The sequence below is a fragment of the Telopea speciosissima genome, chromosome 2 (assembly GCF_018873765.1).
Source record: "Telopea speciosissima isolate NSW1024214 ecotype Mountain lineage chromosome 2, Tspe_v1, whole genome shotgun sequence".
In the NCBI taxonomy this organism is placed as follows: Eukaryota; Viridiplantae; Streptophyta; class Magnoliopsida; order Proteales; family Proteaceae; genus Telopea; species Telopea speciosissima.
The window spans coordinates 55,660,108-55,683,496 of NC_057917.1; the positions used below are offsets into that span (position 1 = coordinate 55,660,108).

A 23,389-nucleotide genomic window follows, 5' to 3' on the forward strand; every position below is an offset into this window, starting at 1 on the left:
GTTACCAAAAATGAGGATCAAATGGTTTCACTTCAATGAATCCCTCTCCTTACCTTTATAATCGAACACCTGAAAAGATTTTTTCTGCTCCAGTAAACACTCAAGCTCTCTCTCTTCCTTTTGGTCTAGCGCTCCTTTAATTCGTTCCCGAGGTTTGCAATTTGCAGTAGAAACAATGGTGTCTACCGATGTTGTTGGCTTCGTTGGCTTGGATCGCCTTAGCTTAGACATGGCATCAGCACTCCTTCAATCGGGCTTTCGTGTCCAGGCCTTTGAGGTTGGACTTTGATGTTTTCTTCTCTTACTCTTTCCACTCTTCTTTTTATTCCCGATGATCTGTTCACCAACTGTTTGTCATTCTTTAACTGGAAAACTGATCGAATAGTGGAATTCTCAAATTCACTAGTTTTCACTGAGTTGTATGGATGAAATTCAATTTCTTAAGGGAGGATGTCATGTAGTTATGTGGATTGCTGGGTGCTTGTTTCTGATGCATATAATCTATGCAGGTTCTTAATGTTGATGGGCTGGAGTTAATAAATTCTTTACAGTCTCAGTGACTTAATTTGGGGTTAGGGTGTGACTCTTGTAATGTTGGGATGAACGCCATGTGTATAGTGGCAAAATAACTAATACGGACGATACTATAATTTACCTTCTTTGACTCTGGCACAGTTACTCTACTATATCAGAAAATTCTTACTGTGCTCTAGTCTGCATTGTTTATATGTAGTGATCTCTTAGTGGTTTTTAAGCTTTAGAACCAGAATCTCTTAAATTGTTCACCTTGATTTTCTGTCTTTTGAATGGTCTATAAAAACTTATCTTGGCTTTTTTTGTGGCTGCAAATATATTTCCAGTTGAAGCTAGCCCACTTAATTTTCGGTAATTTCTTTTGCCATACTTTGCCTTGGTTAATACACTTATACTAACTTGATTATGGGTGGAGTATCCTTGAAAGTTCATTTCCCCCATAATTTTTTTTATGTGTGCAAAATTATACTTGTGTTGCATGTGAAGTCTTTTTGTTTGCCAGTAATGACATGGCTTTGTTGTTATTAAATTGTTTGATAATAGTTCTGTCTTCTACAGGTATTCGGGTCTCTGTTGGAAGAGTTTTTGAAGCTGGGTGGAGCTAAATGTTCCAGCCCGATGAATGCAGCAAAAGGTTAATTTGAAACATTCTTTGTGTTCCTTATTTCATATGTTCATGGCTTTATGGTTACTTAGCGGTCATTGCTTAGAACAATGGTAAAAGTTTGGGTTGCCAGGGAAAATGCCCAGGTTTAAGTATTGAGGGTGGATGCTTTGAGCAAAAAAACCAAAGGTTAGGACCTACTCCAAACTCACCCCTCCCAAAACCTCACATAGGTGGGACCAGCACTGGGTAATGGCCCTTTATGGCTTTATGGTTATTTGGGGTTTAATATCTTGGAAGACAGTATATTTCATATTCTATCTTGCACAATTTCGTGTTATTCCCCTCATCCTTTTTCCTTTTTTCTCCCTTTTGGTTTACTTTGTGTTACATGGCCATCTGAGTTTGAAAACACTTAAATATGGGGGAATATTCTCAGTTCCTGTGTGGAATATACTTATTCAGTTAATGCATTGTGCGTGGGTTTACTTATAGTATCTGTATTAGCTAGTAGGTGAAGATTAAACTTTTTATCTGTTTGACGCTAATGGTAGTTTCCAAATAAAAATGAACATGAGAAACTACCCTAGAATTTCCCCATTACTAGTGGATTACATCAGGGTTCAGCTTTAAGTCCTTACCTTTTTGTGCTTATCATGGATGATATAACCATGAACATTTAAGACGAGGTCCCATGGTGTATGCTCTTCGCCGATGATATCATTTTGGTGGATGAGGGAAAAGAAGGGATTAACTCTAAGTTAGAGCTTTGGAGGTCAACCTTGGAAACAAGAGGCTTTAAGATTAGTAGAACAAAGACTGAGTATATGATGTGTAATTTTAGTCACACTTTGATGGATACTGATATGGTGTGAATTGAGGAAAGAGAGATACCACAAAGTGACTATTTTAGATATCTGGGGTCAATCATAAATAAAGAAGGTGACATAGAGGATGATGTTTCACAGAGAATTAAAGTGGGATGGATGAAGTGGAGAGGTGCGTCCGGAGTGTTGTGAGACTGACGTATTCCTCTAAAGTTTAAAGGAAAGTTCTATAGGACTATTGTTCGTCTGGCCATGATGTATGGGGCAGAATGTTGGGTAGTTAAGGAGTGTCATATTGATAAGCTTTGTGTTGCAGAGATGAGGATGTTAAGATGGATGTGTGGAAAAACAAGGAAGGATAAAATACGGAATGAAAATATAAGAGCAGACTTGGTAGTTGCTCCGATCAATGACAAGCTCCAAGAGAGTTGTTTAAGGTGGTATGGTCATATTCAACGGAGACCTAAGGATGCCCCAGTAAGGAGTGATATGATTCCGATTGAAGGAGCTAAAAGAGCTAGGGGCAGACCTAAAATGACCATAGGAGAAGTGGTGAGGACGAACATGCATATCACAGACCCCATTTAGCTGAGATTATCCTGATGTGTTGGGCTGTGCCTCTTTCCTCTTACTATCTTTCATCTTTCTATTTATTTCCCATCGTCCATTTGTCATTTCTCATCTTTTCTTCACCTTTTTTTTGAGTATAACTCTGTTTTTCTCTATTTTATTTTGTCTGGATCCATGTAGCCGACCCCATTAAGTTGGGATAAGGCCGAGTTTATTGTTGTTGTTGTTGAGAAACTACCCTAGGAATTAGTGAAATAGCTTAAATTTTTCTTTGTGGTTGAAAGTAGCTTAATTTTGCTGGTGTATTATTACTTAAAGATTAATATATTTCCTCTCCATGGCTTCATCATTCTCTATCAACCATTTTTTTTTTTTAAAAAAAATAAAAATAAAAATTTAACCCGAATATTATCTGGGACCCGGGCTGGCCCCTAAGCTTTTATTAGAATCAAGAAAAATAATAAAGAATACAGGGGGGGACATACCGCCTTACCCCAACCCAGTACATCAATAAGACACACTACTCCAGATTGCCTAACCACCCTATACAAAAAAATAAAGAAAAACCAGCCATTAACATCGTAGGACAGGCAAACCGGCCTTGGCCTCACGGAGAATGGTATGGAGTTGTCCCAAAGGCATGCTCCCAGGCTCAAACTTGGCAGATGTCTCCGTATCACAGGAATACTTTGCTAATCAGTCAGCTGCTCTGTTGCTCTCCCGGTAAGTGAACACAACACTGGCCCGTGTAGCAGCCACTAATTCTTGAATCTCCTTGTAGCAGTACCATCCTTCCCATAAGTTGCACCTCAATAAGTTAACTGCCTTGACAGTTGCTTTTGAGTCACAGTTAACAACCACATCCACTAAACCCATCAGCTTGCACTGTTTCAGCCCATCCCTCAAGGCCCGTAGCTTTGCCAGTGAGTTAGTGCAAGGGCCATAAAAGTTAGCATAAGCAGCCAGGACTTCCCCTTGTTTGTCCCTAATGATCCCCCCCCGCCGCCCAGGCCAGGGTTACCACGACAGGCTCCATCCACATTTAGCTTTACTGCGACGAAAGGAGGGCACCAGTATACTGGCAAAGGACGTTTCATCCTGGGGCCTGGTGCTGATAAGCCAAGGCACTGCAAAATCAAACCTTCCCTAGCAGAACTGTGAGAGCCTACCTTAGCCGGATAGGTCAACTCCCTCACCCAGGTTTTGATGCATTCAATGATGGAGCTGGCTGTCCTTTTTTCCCCGTGCCTTCTGAAGTTCCTCTCCTTCCATAGCTCCCAGATGATCAGGGAAGGTAGAATTCCAGTAATATACGCATTGACGTTATTGCAGCCTGCCAGACCTTGCCAAAACAGCACCCTACTCCTAGCATCTTGGGTGGGAAGAAGGGGTATGTCAAAAATTCTGGAGAAGTGTTCCCATACTCTGGTTGCCGTGCCTCCAGCGACGAGGCAATGATCTGTCGTCTCACTACGGGGCCTTCCACAGCAACAACACTTTGAAACCAGAGGGATACCCAGCGCCATCACAGAGTCATCAGTGGGTATCTTCCCATTTAACAACTGCCAAGAAAAGAAACCCACTTTCACTGAAAGTGTTTGGTTCCACAACCACTTTGCATAAGAAACCGTTGCTGCCCCACTCCACACCACATTCCAAACAGCCTTGGTAGAGAATAAGCCGTTGCCACAGGGGGTCCAAACCAACCTGTCCTCGCAGTCCGATAAGTTGAAGGGTCTCGACGAGATATGCTCTCTAACATGGTCCGAGTGTATGATGCCTAACACCTCCTACCTCTAGGAGCCATCCTGAGTGATGGCGTCCTTTACCTGCAGCCTCACATCAACGACCAGGCCATTATCCACAGTGTCTATCAGCGGGCCAAAACCTGTCCAGTTATCCAGCCAAAAAAGAATGTTACCCGTTCCTAGTAACCATCTGGAATTGTTCAACAGTAGGTCCTTATGATCCAAAGTGTGCCACCAAGATTTCGATCCAGTCGTAGATGCCCCTGCTAGAACCACATGCTGATTTTTGAAGAACTTGGCTTTAAAGAAATCACTCCATAAGGATTGCTCCCTAAGGACCCGCCATAAGCCTTTCAGCCTGAGGGATAGGCCAACATCCTCCAGCAGCCTAATCCCCATGCCACCTTCCTCAATCGGTCTACAGACTCTGTGCCTGCTGACCCAATGCCGTCTCTTCCCCCACTCTGAACTACCCTACAGAAAATCAGCAAAAATTCCATAAATGCGGCGAATGACAGCCTTGGGTGGAGACAAAGTAGCAAGAACATGTAAGGGGATCGAAGACAATACATGCTTCAAGAGAGTGATCCTGCCTCCTGCAGTCAGTAATTTTCCTTGCCACCCTGCAACCTTAGTTCTAATCTTCTCAATCAAGCCCTCGAACAGACAAATCTTCAGTCTTCCTGAGTGTAGAGGTGCCCCCAGGTAAGTGATAGGGAGAGACTTCCTAGGGAAACCAGTGATCTCCCCCATTAGGCGGGCCCTAGCAGGAGGAGCCAATCTACTTAAAACAAAACAGCTCTTCTGCCTATTGATTAGCTGTCCCGAGGATCCTTCGTATCTGCTGAGGAATCCTATAATCTGCTTAAGTGAGCCTTTAAGCGCCCTAGAGAAAATGATAGTGTCATCTGCGAAGAGGCAATGAGACACCCCCGGGCACCCTCTTGGCAGCTTGTAGTAAGAAGCATGTCCTTTTGCAAACAGATTTTTAATAACCCTGCTAAGTACCTCCTCTGCAATAATGAAAAGGGCCGGTGAGAGGGGGTCACCCTGCCTCACCCCTCTTGTAGATTTAAAAAAGCCTGCTTGCTTGCCCCCCAGCACTGTTGAGAACCAGCAGTTAACCACCATTTTTTGGATCAAGCTGATCCAGGCATCACAAAAGCCAAACTTTGAGAGAACCTGCCGAAGGAAGACCCATTCTAGTCGATCGTAGGCCTTAGCCATGTCAAGCTTCAGGATAACATTACCCCCTCTCGTTTTCCTGTCGATGTCCTGTGCTGCCTCTTGGACAATAGAAATGGAGTCATGAATTCTTCTGCCCTGCACAAACGCCCCTTGCTCCTCTGCTATGACAGACGGAAGGATACCTACTAGCCTGGATACAAATATCTTGGCAATAATCTTATAACCAAAATTACATAGGCTAATAGGGCGGAGATCAGCCATTACCTCGGGGTTCTCCTTCTTCGGAATAAGCACCAAGTTGGCGGAGGTGAAACTCCTAGGCAGCTCACCCCCAGCAAAAAAAATCCTGGACCGCAGCCCACACATCCTGACCTACCACATCCCAGCAAGAAGTAAAAAAATAACCTGAGAAGCCATCCGGACCCGGAGCACTATCACAAGACAAGGAAAAGACTGCCCCCTTGACCTCCTCTAAAGAGGGTGACACAAGGAGCACTGCATTATCAGCCTCAGAAACCACGTTAAGAATCACAGAGAAGAGGTGTTAATCCACCACACAGCCCTGCGAGGTAAAAATGTCTGCGAAATGCCGCACTGCCTCCGCCTGAATCCCCTCCGGGTCCGAGATCCATTCACCATCCACCCCTTTAATTCTCTGAATATTGGCTTGCCTTCTTCGAACATTCACCATTAAGTAGAAGAATTTCATGTTTTGATCCCCCTCCTTTAATCAAGTCACTCTGGATTTTTGCTTCCAGAAAATTTCCTCTTGTAAAAGAATCTCCTGCAGGTTCTCCTTTGCCAATGATAGCGCCTCCCTGGTGGCCTCGGAGTCCTGAAGGTCGCAAGCAGCCTCAGCCCTACACACTGAGTCCTCTGCATCCCTGACCTTCTGGTGGATATTGCCAAAAACCTCCTTATTCCACTTTCCCAACGCACTGCGAAGAAGCTTTAACTTCAAAAAAAGAGCGAACAGAGGGGAGCCAGACACCGGCCGGGCCCATTGTTCCCTAATAAAGTCCAGGAAGTTTGGATGCCTTAGCCACATCTGCTGGAATTTGAAGGAAGAGAACGACTGCTGGCCCGCAACCATGAATGAGAGCCCCAAGGGCGCATGATCAGAGCAAACCCTGTTAAAGTGGGTGGCAGTGCTTGTAGGAAAAGCAGAAAGCCAAGAAGTAGTAACCAGGAACCTATCGAGTCTTGCCAACACCCTACCCGCTCCTACCTGGTTATTAGACCAGGTAAACATATTGCCAACATAGCCCAAGTCAACAAGGCCAACCATGCTCACAAAAGAGCTAAACTCCTCTAAGGAGAGCGAGCAAGCCGATCTACTACCCAACTTCTCCAACGGGGACAACGCAGCATTAAAATCACCCCCTACTGCCCAAGGAAGAGAGACTCCCCTAGAGAACAGCTCAAGCTTCTCCCACAACACCCTCCTCTCCATGGCTAAGCATCGGCCATGGACAAAAGTGACAAGAAACGCCCCTCTGCTGGCCTCCTCACACTTGAGAGTGATAAATTGGTCATGTTCCTCCACAACTCTAACTTTAACAGTAGCCCTCCAAAAAACCCAAAACCTGTCTACCAGGTGTAGGTAATCCAACCCAATTTTCCGCAGCACAAACCTCGCCTTCGAAACCTGAGCTTTAGGTTCAGCTATAGCAACCAAATCCACTTTGTGCAAGCTTACCAAAGTTTTCAACCGCCTAATCGTGGGCTTATTTCCAACTCCTCGGGCATTCCAAAAAACACAACTCATAAGGAAACATTGCTAGGGGCGGCTGTCGATCGCATCGATCTTGTTACTCGTCTTTGGGCTTCTTCCCCGCTATGTCTCCCTTGTCTAACCTTCTTGATTTTCTTTCTGTCATACATTAATGCTGCTCCAAGAAACGCTGTTTTAGGGTGCACTCGGCTGCGAACTCGTCGACCTGCTGGCGCCGAGGCACTGCTCCCTGGTTCAAGTCTACCAAGAGATAAGCGAATCCTCTCTTCTAAAGTGGAGCTGAACCCCCTCAAGCTGTCTAACATCGTTTGTCGTTCCGGCATTGGGCCAGTCAAGCCTGAAATACAACCATCGTCCTTTGAGCCCAAGGCCAAAAGCTCATTATCAAAATAGCGCTGAGTAACGTCGCCCCCAGGCTGCGAACAAGCTCTACAGGCATCACTGCCTAAGCCCAAAGAAGCCTCATTGGCCAAAGGATCCACCACCAATAAGCAACGCCCCACCGAAAGGCCCTCTCCCAGCCCATCTCCCTCCACGGCTCAAGCGCCAGTCTGCGCAGCCTCCTCCACTGGCAGCAGAGAGCCACCCACTTCTAACACTGGTTCCACCTCCCGAGCCAACCCCGCAGGCTCCAGCGGCCCACTACTCAACACTAAGGCTGACCGCTGCTGCTCAGCCCTGAATCCAGCAGTTCTGTTTTGACCGAAACTGCAGAGACGTCAAGCAACTCCCCCTCTTCCACTATCAACCTTCTTAAAGATTCTGTTTCCCAAGAACATGCACTCGAAGTCAATAAAACTTGGAAATTTTACCAAGCTAACTGAAGTATCAAGTTCTGAGAAAACAACATCAATAACCTTTTTGAAAGACAATGCAAGTGTAGGAGTCCGAAAAAGATTATAGATTGGAAGATCTATTAGAGATGAAGATCAGCTAAGGAAGTAGTTCTCTCTGATAACCTTTGTGAAAGACTACTAAATCTCTAAACATACAAAAACACAGATCCTCAGGACATTAGCAACCCGTACTAAAGATAAGAAACATATAGTAAATGTTTGTCAAAAATTAGTCTTCTTACACCAACAAGAGAGGATGGCTTTGTTTGTATTTAGTCCAATGCATGAATCACTGTATTTAGGTAAGTTGCATCTCCTCTATGGACATTATTCTACTTGCTTGTTGGAATTTCCTGTCTAAAGTTACATATAAAATTAATTGGTCGTTATATGATGCTAGTTCTTTTTGGTGATGTGATGCAGATGCTGCAGCTATCATTATATTGATCTCACATGCAGACCAAATACAAGACATATTCTTTAGGGAGGAGGGTGTTCTGAAAGGTCTTTGTAACGCTTCTGACCTGAGATTTGGTTTAACTTGCAATCTAGAAATGGTCAATTGGATTCCTTGATGTTCAGAATTTGTTGGTGTTGGTGTTGCAGGGTTGCACAAAGATGCTGTCATCATCCTTCACTCTACTATATCACCAGCAATTATTCAGAATCTAGAGAAACGTCTCACAGGCAACTTCAATTTTCCTGTCCCAATTTTCTTGGCTCTTTTTGGTTTCGCCTTCTACGAGTAGAAGACTTTTTTCTTTGTGGTTTTATTGATAATTTTCATTTTTAATGGCTGCTTGTTATTTTGACTGTCATTATGGTTCATCCTCTCCTCTGCTCTTATGCATTTTAATGAGGAAGTCCTCAAAGCTTTAAGTGTTGTTGAAAGTCTTCACTTTGACAATCCGCTTATCATCAACAATTGCTAATCTGTGTGCCTGGCATCAAATCTCCCATGAGAAGCCTAGTTTACGTGTTAGCAACCATTGTGTTTACATTTGTCAGAGAAAAGACTTAGTTCATACACTATTAGAAGGGGTGGGGGGGGGGGACACCATGATAAAGGTGATCATTGTATAAATACTCTAGTACTTGTGTTGGTGGGTCTAAACTTCATTGCAAATCAGTGCATTGCTGTCAATCTAGACTACCAGAGATTAAGAAGTAAATTAATGCAACTAAAAGGAAAAGCATGTCCATGAGAAGGGAAGACGTATATAATCGTTAGGATGATGCATCCTTTGATTCCTTGCTTCCTGATATTGCTAGTTCAGATGATGAAGGGTTTCTTCTTGTACATGATTGTAAAAAAAATTACCTCTCACTTGTCACTTTACCATTGTTGATTTCCACAAACTAGACTTAAAACTGGCTAGGGAAATGTGGCTGGTCAATTTGGTAACATCCACGAGTTGCCACATTGCACGAAATACCAGTTTCTTGCATTTTTTTTTTTGGTTGTAATTTTGGAAACTTTGGATGTATTTTTGGTCCACACTGCATTGCTCATTTTGGCTCAAATTTGACCATATCCATGAGTTTCCTTGTGCTTCAGGTTTAATCTTACATTTCCTTTGTCCTGCAATTGAAGCATGAAGAGGCTAAATTACTATTATGACACTGAAGAAATGTTCTATGGTTCTTCTCTAATGAAATATGTTTGTTGCTGATAAAACAATTTGTCTAAATAATTGTTGTAGCCATAAGAAAGTAGTCTTAGATTATAGTTTCTGAAACATTTATACATTCTGTGTTTACCAGCAGTTCTTACCTATTGAACCAATATCTGGTATTTTAGCTATATCTAGTAAATGCTGATAGTGGCTGGACGTAACATTAACTTTTACTATGGTTGCACTTCTCTTGCAAAATCATCTCCTAGCTTGCTTTTTTTCTCAGGGTTATATGGTCCTTCAACATTTGTGCTATACAATTAAATTAATCAATTTTTTAGGTCTTAAATTTATCGTCTTATCTTATCTGCTCAAATTGAAGAATAAATGGTTGAGGGGAGGCCTAACTAGAAAGTAGGTGGTAAAAGGGGATTTGACTCGTGCTGTAATAGAGAATACAGCTCTAGATAAAGGGAACTGGTGGAACAAGGTTTATAGACAAACCTTAGTAGTTGGGATAAGGCTTTGTTGATTAATTGATCATTTGAGTGATAGTGATCTCACTCAACTCAACTAAGGCTTTCTCTACTAAGGGCACATTTGACCCAATTCTAATTATCAATTCTGCCCATTCTGGGAAATTTTCAGAGTTGCAATTTTGGCTCCAATTCTCAGAATTGGAGAATTGTGTTTGGATGCACTATTTGCATCTTCAATTATTTTCTTCTCCACTGATTGATGACAGAACCCCTCCTCCCTCATTTGCTCTTGTTTCTTATGTTTTAACTGTGAAATGGCAAGAATGCCCATGCTAGAGTGTATGCAATGCAGTCTTTAACACCAAGGTACTAAAACTCGGGTCTCGGTGCCAACTCGACTCTTGGAAAAACCGAGACGAGTCGAGATCTCGCCGAGATCTCGCCGAGTTGGTGCATTTTTTTTTTCTTCAACTCGAAGCCTCAACTTTGGGTCAACCCAAGATCTGGACCCGAGATCCGAGATCTCGCCGAGATCTCCCCGAGATCTCGCCGAGATATGTCGAGTTTTATCCAATTAGGTAAGGTATTTAAGTGGTAGGTGGGTTAAAATAATGGGTTGAAACCGAGATCCAACCGAGATCCGAGATCTCGGCGAGATCTCGCCGAGATATTGCACTTTTGAGACTCGCAAGCAATCTCGTCTTAAGATTTCAAAAATCCGAGAAACTCGGCGAGATCCGCGAGTTCTCGAACCTTGTTTAACACCTTTAGCATAGATTTGGGAGATACTTCCTGAACCCTTCGTTCAGTCGGTATACGTGTTTTAGGAAGTACTGTAGCCGTCTCCCTGCTTTCTGTTCGTTCAGGTGGCTCAAATTGAAATTCTTGTCTCTCCAGAATTGCTCTGAAGAATTTGGCTAAAAGGGCAATTCTGTATTCTGGCTTAATTCTCCAGAATTGAAACCAAACATGTACATCACAATGCCAATACTGATTTTTGGCTAGACTTGGGAATTAGAATTGAAACCAAACATGCACTAAATGGGTCAGGTACACGGATCTTGTTTTTCCATTCAATTTTATTAAGAGTTATTTTGTTCTCAACCCAAAGTCATTCAGATCTTTTCTCATCACTTCTTAAAGGCATTTTTGGTCTGCCCCTTGGTCATTTAACTTCTCTAATCTGGGTCATATCACTCTCCTTATCCGAGCCACTCAATGGGCTTCATTGCAAATGCCCATACTCCACCAAATAGCTCTCCTCCTTTATTTATCGTTTATATTTATCGATTATCATCCTAATGGTTTGTAAACCTGCATTATGGATGCTTGCTCATTCTATTCTGTTTGGATCTATTGAATAATAATCTGCTTTCTGTGTTGCAGAGGATAGCAGAACAGCTTTTCTAGTTGATGCATATGTGTCTAGGGGAATGTCTGAGGCTCTAAATGGGAAAATCATGGTAACACTAAAGTCATAGATAACATCCTTGTACATTTTATTTTTATGGAGTGATGTTGAGGGAGATATGTTTCTCCTATTCCTTCTTAGATATCTTATATCAAATTGGATACTGATTCCCCCCCCCCCCCCCATAGATTATTTCGGGTGGAAGGTCGGAGGCAATTGCTAGAGCACGTCCTGTTCTATCTGGTAGTCTATTTTTTCCATCAATCTGAAACATTTTCTGAGTGCAACTCTTGGTTATTATGAACATTTTCCCCAACCTAACTATTCTGGCTTTCCAAACAGCAATGTGTGAGAAGCTTTACATTTTTGAAGGTGAAATTGGCGCTGGAAGGTATGGTGTCTTTGTAGTTCTTATAGTCATAGGGAAGTCTGATGTAAATAATTTTCTATCTGAAATGTGTGAGATTTTTTTTTTTTAAAATAATTTTCTCAGAAGCTTTGTCATTTTGATGTTTACATGCAAAGGGACACGTGTTGATAGAGAAAATTATTCTGGTTAAGGTGTGCTTAAATATTTGAATGAGTTATCAATATGTAAATTTGATAAGATTGGTCCATTGTGACCTAATGGTCGCGGGTTCGAGTTGGGAAAGGTGCTTAAATATTTGAAATAAGTTATCAATATGTTAATTTGATAAGATTGCTCCATTGTGACCTTGTGGTCGCGGGTTTGAGTTGGAAAAGGTGCTTAAATATTTGAAATAAGTTATCAATATGTAAATTTGATAAGATTGCTCCATTGCCACCTAGTGGTCGTGGGTTCGAGTTGGGAAACAGCCGCTCCGCGAAGCGGGGGTGAGGCTGCATACATTATGACCCTCCCCAGACCTCGCAGTGGCGGGAGCCTCATGCACTGGGTATGCCCTTATGTAAATTTGATGTTCACTACCCCTGTTATTGATGTACATTTTCCCCTTGCTCTTGCAGTAAAGTTAAAATGGTAAATGAGCTACTTGAAGGCATTCATCTTGTTGCTGCGACAGAAGCCATATTTCTTGGTGTTCAAGCTGGGATTCATCCATGGATTATTTACAACATCATTTCCAATGCTGCTGGAAATTCATGGTGACTAAATTAGATTTTCCTGATTAAATATTTTGTCTAATGTTTCTTGGTAGCTGGATTGCATATGGCATTCAATTTTCTATGCTTCTAAGCACCTGAACAGATATTCAGTCTCAGCTGTCACGGCGTCTAGGTGACCCAAGGTGTTGGAGGGGGCCTGGATGCAAGTTGACACCAACAAGGTGCCTAGGCAGTTGGCAACACCTTGAGTCCTTGACAGCTATGTTCAATCATCAGAAGTAGTTGTACAAATTAGAATGTAGGTCATGCGTATTGCCTCTCTTTTGCTTGTTGGTTGCAACTAGAGACTAGTAAATATATGCTTTGCTTATCAGTCATCATTTACTATTTTACTGGCTATATGGACTTCTTATATGATGAACTACTGTCTATGCTTACTAGCTACATCAGTCAATCTTGCTGTTTCTCACAATTCTACAGGTTGTAGTGTACCAGCAACATAGTTTGAAATTTTGGTCGAAATACCAAAATTTCAATGAAATATATCGTTTTTCCATTCATATTGTTTGCCACCACATATATTTTCCTTTTATTTCTGTGACATTTTTAATAAAAAATTTATGTTGGTCAATTTATGCCAGGGTTTTCAAGAATAATGTTCCCCAAATGTTGAGGAATTCTACCAAACAACATGTTCTGAATGCTTTTGTTCGGAATTTGGTAAGGTCTAATAAGCTTGATGTTTATCATAATATGGCCCTTCTCTTTGTTATGCATTTTCTATTATTCTATCACTAGTTAACAGCATTCCGTGGGATTGTGTTCTACACATTGTTTTTTTTCTTTCTTTCTGTTTTACGTTTTTATGTCTAGTGAGAGAAGTTATGTTCTTGTTATTTCAATTTGATGATTTTCATTTTTTGTCAATTTTCCTTTGCTAATATTTGTCTAAGAAGGATGAATGCTATGTAAAGTTAATCAAAGCTGAGGATTGAAGTATAGATCATGCGGAGTGAACTCCAGCCTGAAACTCAGTCAATGTTTGGGAGTTTTTTCATGTTACTTGTTGTTTGCTTTAATTTATTCATAGATATAGTGTGTATACATTCTATTACATATTTCTCATTCAAAGACGGTAGTCATTCGGGCACTCGCTGCTCCTGTGCATCTTTCTTTCTCTCTGGTGACATAAACAGCCCTTCTTAACTAAAGGGATTAATGGAAGGGCAAAAGTTTCCACATTAGTTTTTGGATATTATAACAGGGTACAAATTTACTCAAATGAATGTCCTTTGTCTTCAGACACTCTGATCGATGACGGCAGAGGTTCTTCGGCTGAGACCTCAATACAGATACGAGCGAAGGCTAGTCTGTCTTTCCTCTTGGTTCGCACATCTGAGTATAGAGGTTTACCCAACACCGACCCAACAGTACTCACTAGCAGAACACCAGAAATGAAGGGGAAGACAGGTAGTGAGATCCACAGAGGAATGGTACTGAGATCTACTCAATGGAGTTGGAGATGATGATCCCAGTGACGGACAAAACTTGGTTTCCGGCCAACTTGCCATGGACCTCCCTCTAGAGCACACATCTTATTCATAGTTGTCAAGGCGTCGCCTAGGCGTCCAGGTTGCTTTATCTGGATTGGCACCTTGCTGGTGTCGCCTTAATTTTTACCCCCTCAACCGCCTTGGTTCGCCTAGGCACCGTGGCAACTATGATCTTATCATTTTTTGGCCGAAAACTTGAAGATGAGGAATGCGTTGTCCAGAAAGTAAGTGTCTAAGTTCCCTTGCAACCTCCATTGTTTGGTGAGAGAGAGTTTGACGATGGGAAAGGGAGGATGGTTGCCAATAAAATGGCCAACCAGAGAGTTTAGCCAAAGGCTAGCCTCGTTATCCAATAAACTAGTTGGACTATGGGCGATCTTGGAGCTCTCAACGATGGTAGGAGCAACAAAGTGAAGAGGCAGACCCTCTCTAGAAGGCACAGGATCCTGACTAAAGAGGGAACTCCCGGGCATTGGTTCTCAGGAGGGGGAGGGGATGGCAGGGGACACAGGAGAAGGATAAGGAGAGAGGGAGGGAGGACCTAGGTGGCGACGACACCACATCAGGGAGGCCGGCCATGGTTGCCGGAGCTCACAAAAGGGGGAAGGGTACCTACTTGATGTTACACTAAATTGATAAGACAGGTAGTATGTAACTATTTATAATAAGTATTTAGCAACAAAAATAATTATATATTATAGATGACAAATCATTCAACATTATCTAAACCTAGGTCAATTTTCCTGTTTGGATGTGGTACTTAACAAAAACAAGAAGAAAACCAATATTCAAGAAAAATAAATCTTTTTTTTAAAACATATTTAGACCCCAGGCTATAATGTTCGACCTCTACTTTGATGAGGTTTAATGCAAATTTTTGCTTGTTTAATCACTTCTCCTAAGTCATATTTGAGTGTAGATGGGATTCACTTGGGTTTCGGCAACCAAAAAAAAAAATCAGTGTAGGAAATTTTCTTTCAAAAATAGATTTTTTTGGGTTTTGACCGCTAGTGTATTAAGTGTATCGGTCCGTATCAATACCGTATTGATGCTGTATATGAACTGGTAAGAATACTGTGTTAAAGTTGCTGGTTATTAGTGTTTTTGAGTTATGCTTTCTGTTTATTAGTTATTGACTACCATAGGGGTATTTTAGTATTTATATGTTACTATTTTTGGTGGGAGAGCCTTGGTGCAATGGTTAAGTTGCGCTATTGCAAGTTGCAACCATCAGTTTGCGGGGTTCGAAACATGGAAACAGCCTCTCCGCGAAGCGGGGATAAGGCTATGTTCATTTGCCCCTCTCAGACCCTACAGTAGCGGGAGCCTCGTGCACTGGAACGTTCTTCTTTCTTATATGTTACTGTTTTAGGTTTATATGAGGGTGTACATAAATCAAGGGTATACTTGTAATCTTGACTGTTGTTAAGTTGTTACAATTCTTATTGCTGCCAATGGGGGAGTATCTTTTCTCCTAATCGGTAGTCTCCCTCTCTACCTTCTTCTTCTTCTATCAACTTCCTCTTCTTTTTCTGCTTGCTATACTCTTTTGTCCTACTTTATCACAGGTCCGTATTGGTCTGTATCAGTTCTATACATAAATTTTGTTATGTATCAATTCTGTATCATTTGACATGGCCAATTTCAATACATACCAGCCTTATCATTCGAATCGCATTGATACTTGATACCATGGCGACTTAATCTGGGTCTTAATGGGTTATATCTTCTTTCTGATAGAGTACAACTCAATTAAGTCTTACCCCAACTACTTGGGAAGGCCCATTTTTTTTTATTTCCCAGTTCTCTCTTTAGTACATGTAGATCATTTTGTATAATTTTTGAGTCTTGACTAATCATGCTTCTTTTGAAATTTCTTGAAGTTGTGCTGAAAATTTCCTTGTTTTATATTCTGCCTCTCCTCACCTTTTTATCCTTTCATAGTTCTAATGGATGTATTGTTTCTTTTTTTTTTTTTTTAGGGGCTTGTTTTGGATACTGGCAAGTCACTGACATTTCCACTTCCACTTTTAGCAGTGGCTCACCAGCAGCTTATGTATGGTAAGTATCTTAATCAACGGACATATTTCGAAAACATATGGGAATATTGTTAATGACTAGTAGCAAACTGGTCCTTGTTTCACAGGATGTTCAAGTAAACATTTAGATGATGATGATGATGATGATACTGGACTAGTCAAGGTTATTTTCATGTAGCAGTTTTTCTTGTATCAAAGTTCTTGTTTGTAGGGTCCTGATGCTATCATGCTACCAATGCAAATATTTGACAGCAGGCTCTGTCAAATCCTTAGTCAGTGTTATTCTTTCTCAGGTTTGGGAAACGGTACTTGGAATCAGTATTACAGATGCATCTAATGCAGAATCCTACATTCCCGAGCAGTTAGCAGATGAAGTTACTGCCACATCAGATTCTGTAAAGCGAATTGGTTTCATTGGTCTCGGAGCAATGGGATTTGGGATGGCCACCCATCTTCTAAAATCAGATTTTTGTGTTCTTGGTTATGATGTAAGTCTTCACCACCTTACAGGATTTTGTATTGGATTTCTGTTTTGTTTAAGATAGCAAACTGATGTGATTTTAGTGGGCTAACTTAATGTTTCTTATTTTATTTCTCTGTTTTAGTTTTTTCCAGTTGCTGTTTCTTGTTTTTTCCCCCTCTATGTTCTAATTTTTATCAGTTGGCATTCTCTTGTATAGTGCATGTGGCCTTTAGAGTATATTTCATGGAGAATCACATCATTAATTTTCTGTTGTCCAACACCTTTAGCATAAATTTACTATATCTCATAGTTACATTTTGTATCGTCAGTCTCCCTCCTATGGGGCCCTTCTGGATTTAGAAATCAGATGAAACCTATGATTGTGTGTGGCAAGTCTATCAGATGAAACTGCTTGTAAAGGAAACACTTATTGTGTCTTTTTGGGTTTGGCGACTGACAAACTTACATGTCCAAAACAGTTCCTTGATTTATCTATTATATTGACACACTACAATTCTATGAACAACTAAAAATTATGGAATAAAAACTTATGGTGTACAACTAAGAAAATTTATTTTGTTTATATTATATGTTTAGTGTAGGTGTGGCATAGAATAACTTTCCTAGTTATGGTCTAGTTATTAAGGTGACTTGGGAAGAAGTTTTGAGAAAAGATATGAGTAGCCTGGGCTTGACAAATAACTTGACCTTGGGTAGATTTGAATGGCATAATAGAGTTTATGTAGCAGACACCATTTAGTTGGGAAAAGGCTTAGTTGAATTGAGTTCATTATAAAGGATTCTACCATTTTTTTTAATGAAAGTTTCAATTATTTATGTCTAAGCTATCTATTTTTATTGTTTTTACACAGTATATTTAGTCTAGGGGTGGTTTTGAAATTAAGATTTAAGATATTATATAAATTATTCCATAAGTACGATGAAAAATGGATTAAATTATTTAAACATGTGTTTCTAAGTGTAGGTAGTAGTTGTTTTGTATATATGCAGCTTTCTGTATTGAAGTGTCTGGGCAACACTGGTGGTGTGTTATCTATACTAGTTATAAACTTATCATTGAAATCTGCAAGTATTTCTCCCAGCATGGGAAAAGGTGAAGCCATATCAGATGGACAGTTCAAATTTAGAGCTATGCCCTCGTTAGGAACTTCACTTCCAGGCAGTAAATGTCTTACCTGAGTCATATCCTTTCTGTACTTGGGAAGCACGTGGGTTGGTCTTCTGCTCCCTCTACACTATTGTTAAGGATGTTTTAAGAGTGGTATTTTGTAGAAAGAATCAATGAATCTGATTTGTCAACTATTTATTTTGGGTGGGTGGGGATGGATGAGGCAGGTGACAGACTTGTTGCCCTTTGCGAACACCATCTGATGTCAAGTTGAGGGCTGTCCTCTTAAATATGTTAGAGCTGAGAAACATGGATGAGGCAGGACACAAACTTTCTGTCCTTTGTGAACGCTGATTTTGTGTGAAGTTAGGTTTGTTGTCTCAAATACCTACCTTTTATATTTATGACAAGGTCAGGAGTTGGTGGAACTTGATGACTCGGTGGTAGAAGATTTCCTAGAAGTTTGCTTTGGAAAAAGAATGAGTTCTCCAGAAACCTGCTTGATGAAAAAGAGTTAAATGTCTTTCAGTGGCAGAATAATTCTAATCAAAACCACTTTCTCCAATTTCTTGTCCACACTCTAAAGCATGCTGGTTTTCAAGGAGCCTACAATTTTTCCAAAGCAATAGAGAGGATCATGAAAATATTTCTGGTGGGAGTTTGGGCATGGTGAGGAGGACCATCTCATTTGTTGGATGACATTGTATGGACTGCATGACAGGACTTTGGGTTTGGGTGAATTAAGGAGAAAAATCTAGATCTTTCTTGTGAATGGTTGATACTAACCTATTTCTTTCATTGAGAAGTGATGATTTTTTTTGGATAAAAAATTTGAGAAACAAGTTATATTTATATTCTACATCTTACATGCATTCTACATTTCTTTTGGCTTTATATTAGTTTGTTTAAATGAACAGTAATAATGTCTTTGATTGGCTAACTTAAAGTTGAATTTTATTGATAGAGAAGGACAGGAGGATACAAAATGTACTACTTATACTTGTTATCTATTTTATATTTCTACCAGCAGTGCAAGAAAATTTTTATTAGTATAAGTTGTTTTAAAGCCGAGATTTTTTATTTTTTATTTTTTTTAAAATTTGCAATACCTGGTTGTACTTTTCTTAGTAATGGGGTCACTTCTGGTCAGGAAAAGTAATCAATCCATATATTTTGTCTGAAACCGTGAGCATGTTTTATTTTCTTTATGAAAGTTGCATACTTTAAGAAGCCAATCTCCCATTAAGAAACTTGCTTTTGAGCCAGCTCATAAAGATAAGTATCATATGTCATGATAAATTATTAATACCTCTGGTACTTATTCATATTTTTGCGAAATGAGAACTTCCTATCTATTGAGATAATTGAAATAATTTTGGCCCACCACATAGAAATTCAAGCTTTGGGAAGCAGAATATATTGAAGAGAAGACCCTTTAAACAACCTTACCTTTATGGTCAAGAGGTCTAGCTTCATAATTCATTGATAACAAGTTTGGTACCTTTTGTAAGCAAATTTCTTTGTGCATGTTGGGTGGAAGTTGTGTGCGTTATTTTAGAAAACCTTCACAGTTAATGATTTTGGTGTCATATGTTTGGTTGTAGGTGTATAAGCCAACACTATCTCGGTTTGTAGATGCAGGTGGCTTGATTGGGAGCTCCCCTGAAGAAGTATCTAAGGGTAATTTAGCACATGCTCAAATATCTCTTGTTTTCTGTCCTGTTTGAGTTAAAGGATGGAGATTTATAACGTTTAACATTCCAAATCCTATAAAACATTGTCACATATGGTTTTAACAACTATTTACATTCTAGCAGTGACATGTTTAGGGATTTTAAAGTCATTATAAGAACTTTTAGAGTTAGAAACATAGTTGTCACGGCGTCTCAGCGATCCAAGGCGGTGGAGAGGGTCCAAATTCCAGGTGACACCAACTAGGCGACCAAGGCAACCAAGGCGCTTGGACGCCTAGGCGACTTCTTAGAAATAGATCAGTAGCTCACACCATTTTTTTTTGGGTTTTTCTTCTCTTATAGTTCTTACGAGGTTATTCTGAAGGGTCACTTTCGAAACATTGATAGACCTTTGCCTTAAAATATTAGTCATTCAGGGATTTTCCTGATTTTCTTGCTGAAACTTTACATGGATTTTCCTTCATTTCATTTTTGGCAGTCATATTCATCAAGTGTATTCTGTTTGTACATATTGTAGGATCAAAGTAAAACTATCTGCTTCTTCTTATTTGATTCCAATCCAAAATCTTTGTTCCTTTTCTACAAATATATCTCATTATACATTTATGGACGATGCATATATAATCTTAACTCAATTGAATAAATCCTTATTCTGTTCTGCATAACTGATCAAGGTTTCGAAAAGAAAGGGATAAGTGCACGTGAATGCATTCATTATTAGCTTCAGTCACAAAATCTGGTTCTCTCTCTGGAATTTATCAAGAGAAAAACGTGCGATCCTGTAGATTGATTTTTTAGAGTTGGTAATGATTATTAGATTGGAGTTGTCTGCAGGATGTGGGTGTTGGCATTCCTTTTTACTTCCTGTTTTCTTATTCTGTTATTTCCTTCTGTATCTCTCGTCTCCCCTTCTTTATATCTCTGGATTTTTTTGGTTGCTTCATTATAAATATTTCCAATGGTAAGGCTGCTCCATTGTGACCAAGTGGTCATGGGTTCGAGTCTGGAAACAGCCTCTCTGTGAAAGCAGGGGTAAGGCTTCGTACATTATGACCCTCCCCAGGCCCTGCAGTGGCGGGAGCCTCGTGCACTGGGTACGCCCTTTTTATTTTAAATATTTCCAACCTGAAGGGGGATTGTTATATCAAGTACTTGCACATGAAATATCAAAGTGCTTAGAACACTATGATTCAAAATGTTGCAAGGACCCAGCGGGCTTACTATGCCATTCCAAATGGCAACACAGATTATTGCCTACTCACCAAATTGTCACTTCACAGGTTCCAAATCAGTGGCTTTTATTCTCTTCTTCTTTTTTCACTTGTCATATTTCTCTTTTTAATTTTTTCAAACAAAATTCACCCTAGAAAGTTCAAATTCTCTTTATAGGAAGAACCTTAATGGCATGAGTGCCTTGTAAGGTTTTGTTGAGAACTTACTTTATTTATTCTTCCTTGTAGTTGGTAATTTACCCTCCGTTGAATTGTCTATTTTTCTCTCGCTACACCTGTCTCACTTTAACTCTACTGAACTCTCTGGGCCGTATCATGATTACTTGGATTGGCTACTTGAACCCTATTCCTGATACAACTGCTTATCCTAAAAGCTCGAGCTATTAAGTAAGGGCGACAACAATGTATATCAACACCCCCGCATGTGCAGGTCTGTACACACACAGCCCTGCACGTGACACACTCACATGGAAACACCATCACATGGCATCGAGGGGAGAATGTGTCGGGAACCCCATTGCACTTCCTAGGGATCAAATATTCAACCGCTTATCCCAAAAGCTCAAGCTATTAAGTAACAATGTATATCAACAGTTCCACCATTCCTCTGTTTAAGGTCATTCTTGTTTCCATTTATTAAAGAATATTTTATTGGCGGGAGAACAGGATTCTTGATGTTGTGGTCTTAAATTGTTGCATCAACTTGATTTCAATTCTCAATGATGGCAAAAGGATTTTCTCTTTCATTTTCTATTTAGTTGATGCATAAAGGAATAGTTGGCAGCATGTCAAAGGTCTCTCCCTCTTAAGGTAGCTTTAATTAACATCTTCTTCACTGTTAGCTCCTCATGAATTTAATATTTCTTTTAATCCATCTTCTTGGTCACCCGCCACTTATTTAGTTTCCATCCATTTTTCAAAGGAATTTGGGGTATGGCCTCGAGGAAGGGCAAATATGCTCCTAAAATTCTTTAGAGCGTTAAAAAAAAGTGTGATCTACTCATGAACTACATGTTGTGTTCTGATAGTTTTTTATAGATACCTAATTTCTTTACCTATTATCACTAGTTTCCTCCCTAATGGAAACATTGTTGCGTACACACGTGGTGGGAAGAGAGATAAAACACAGAGAAAATAGGAGCATAGAGATAAAGATAACATAGAAAATTAGATAAATTGTGGCTTTACAGATGAAGCAGGGCGTCTTTGGCCTTATCGAGGAAGCCATGACCTCCTTTCTCCAATAGAGAAATTGTAGGAACAAATTATCAAAGTCTCGTCCCTTTTTCCATTTAATTCTTCAACTATAAATAAGAATACAAAATTAATATAAAATAATTATAAAAACTCCTAGCCTATAAATAATCTCCCTATTATTTCTCTTTGATATTTTATGCACGTAACAAACATATTCTCTTAAAAATGTACAACTTTTTGTTCACAAATAATTAGAATAAAACATGTTCAAAAATGTGTTATGAGGCTATACATTTGGTAGTCTAATTTTACCTTTTATTAAGCCTCAATCTTGTGCATCTAAGTAAAATTTTGATATTTATTTTCTTCTTTTAATTTATTTTTTCTTTGTAAATTACAGTTTGACTTGTCAAAATAATATCCTTCTGTTAATTTTAGCCGAATAATATATTTTCTATAAACAAAATTTTTGGGGTTTAAAACTCATCATGGCTCCCATATTTTCTTGGGCTTCTACTTCTGCGTCCCTGTAGTGGCAGGCTGTTGATTTGCATTAGTTACCAGTATATTTAGCACATGTGAATGCCTGGATCTGCTGATCTCAGGTTCTTTCAAGGTATTTTAGGATTCAAAATCCACTTGTAGATTAGCACTTGTTCTTTTTTTATTTTTGATAAGCAACCTAAGTTTACTACTCTTCAATGGATAAGTGAGATACCTTAAGATAAAATGGTCCTTAAGATTGAGTGGCAAAACTTGGAGGTTCAGAAACAAAGTTCTCCTTGAGAAAAAAAATGATTAACAATGCTACATGAAGATGGGGTCAAAATCTGTTTACAATTCAAATTATAATGCATGATGATCTCAATCAGACATTCAGCCCTCCAGGAAACCCCAAGGAACTAAAACTCGTCTCGAGTACAGGTTTCGACCTGCCCAAATAGCGAGTTGGGTCGAGATCTCGACAAGTTGGGTTAAATTTTTTTTTCCAACTCGATGGCTGGTTTGGCTGGGTTTCAGACCTATTTTGGGGCTGAAACTTGGTACTCAGTCTATTTTTGGCCATTTAAACACAATGACACTATCAGATTTTGAAAAATTAAAGTCCAAATAGGAGTTTCACATCGGACCCTAGGTTGGTGGGTGACGACGTACTATTAGACCCTATTTTATTCATAATTTAGTAATTAAAAGCAATCAAATCATAAAATTAATATAAAACTGTTGAACTACTTCCTCTAAAAGGCCGACCTTGTAGGAAAGGGAGGAAACAATATGTCTATCATACAGGAGTTCTAACACGGCGGACTATCCAAAGGGGGACATTGGTGGATAAATAATTTTTTAATACCTGCCCGCTCCCAGGGGGAGTCGATACCGTGACCCCTACCTGCTCTAAACGGGCAGCTGTTGAAATTATTTATCCACCCATGTCCCCTTTTGGATAG

General features: G+C 39.9%; 1 protein-coding gene across 1 annotated transcript in view; it reads left to right on the plus strand.

The window, feature by feature from the left end:
- Nucleotides 1–175: 175 nt before the first annotated feature.
- Nucleotides 176–23,389, plus strand: part of LOC122650571 — a 63,807-nt gene continuing 40,593 nt past the window's right edge. Inside the window, exons 1-13 of the mRNA XM_043843974.1 lie at nt 176–277; nt 1,093–1,168; nt 8,466–8,546; nt 8,649–8,729; nt 11,524–11,600; nt 11,737–11,791; nt 11,891–11,939; nt 12,536–12,673; nt 13,276–13,354; nt 16,170–16,248; nt 16,334–16,389; nt 16,520–16,714; nt 19,423–19,498. Coding sequence (XP_043699909.1) covers nt 176–277; nt 1,093–1,168; nt 8,466–8,546; nt 8,649–8,729; nt 11,524–11,600; nt 11,737–11,791; nt 11,891–11,939; nt 12,536–12,673; nt 13,276–13,354; nt 16,170–16,248; nt 16,334–16,389; nt 16,520–16,714; nt 19,423–19,498 — 1,144 coding nt within the window. The remainder of the gene's footprint in view (nt 278–1,092; nt 1,169–8,465; nt 8,547–8,648; nt 8,730–11,523; nt 11,601–11,736; nt 11,792–11,890; nt 11,940–12,535; nt 12,674–13,275; nt 13,355–16,169; nt 16,249–16,333; nt 16,390–16,519; nt 16,715–19,422; nt 19,499–23,389) is intronic.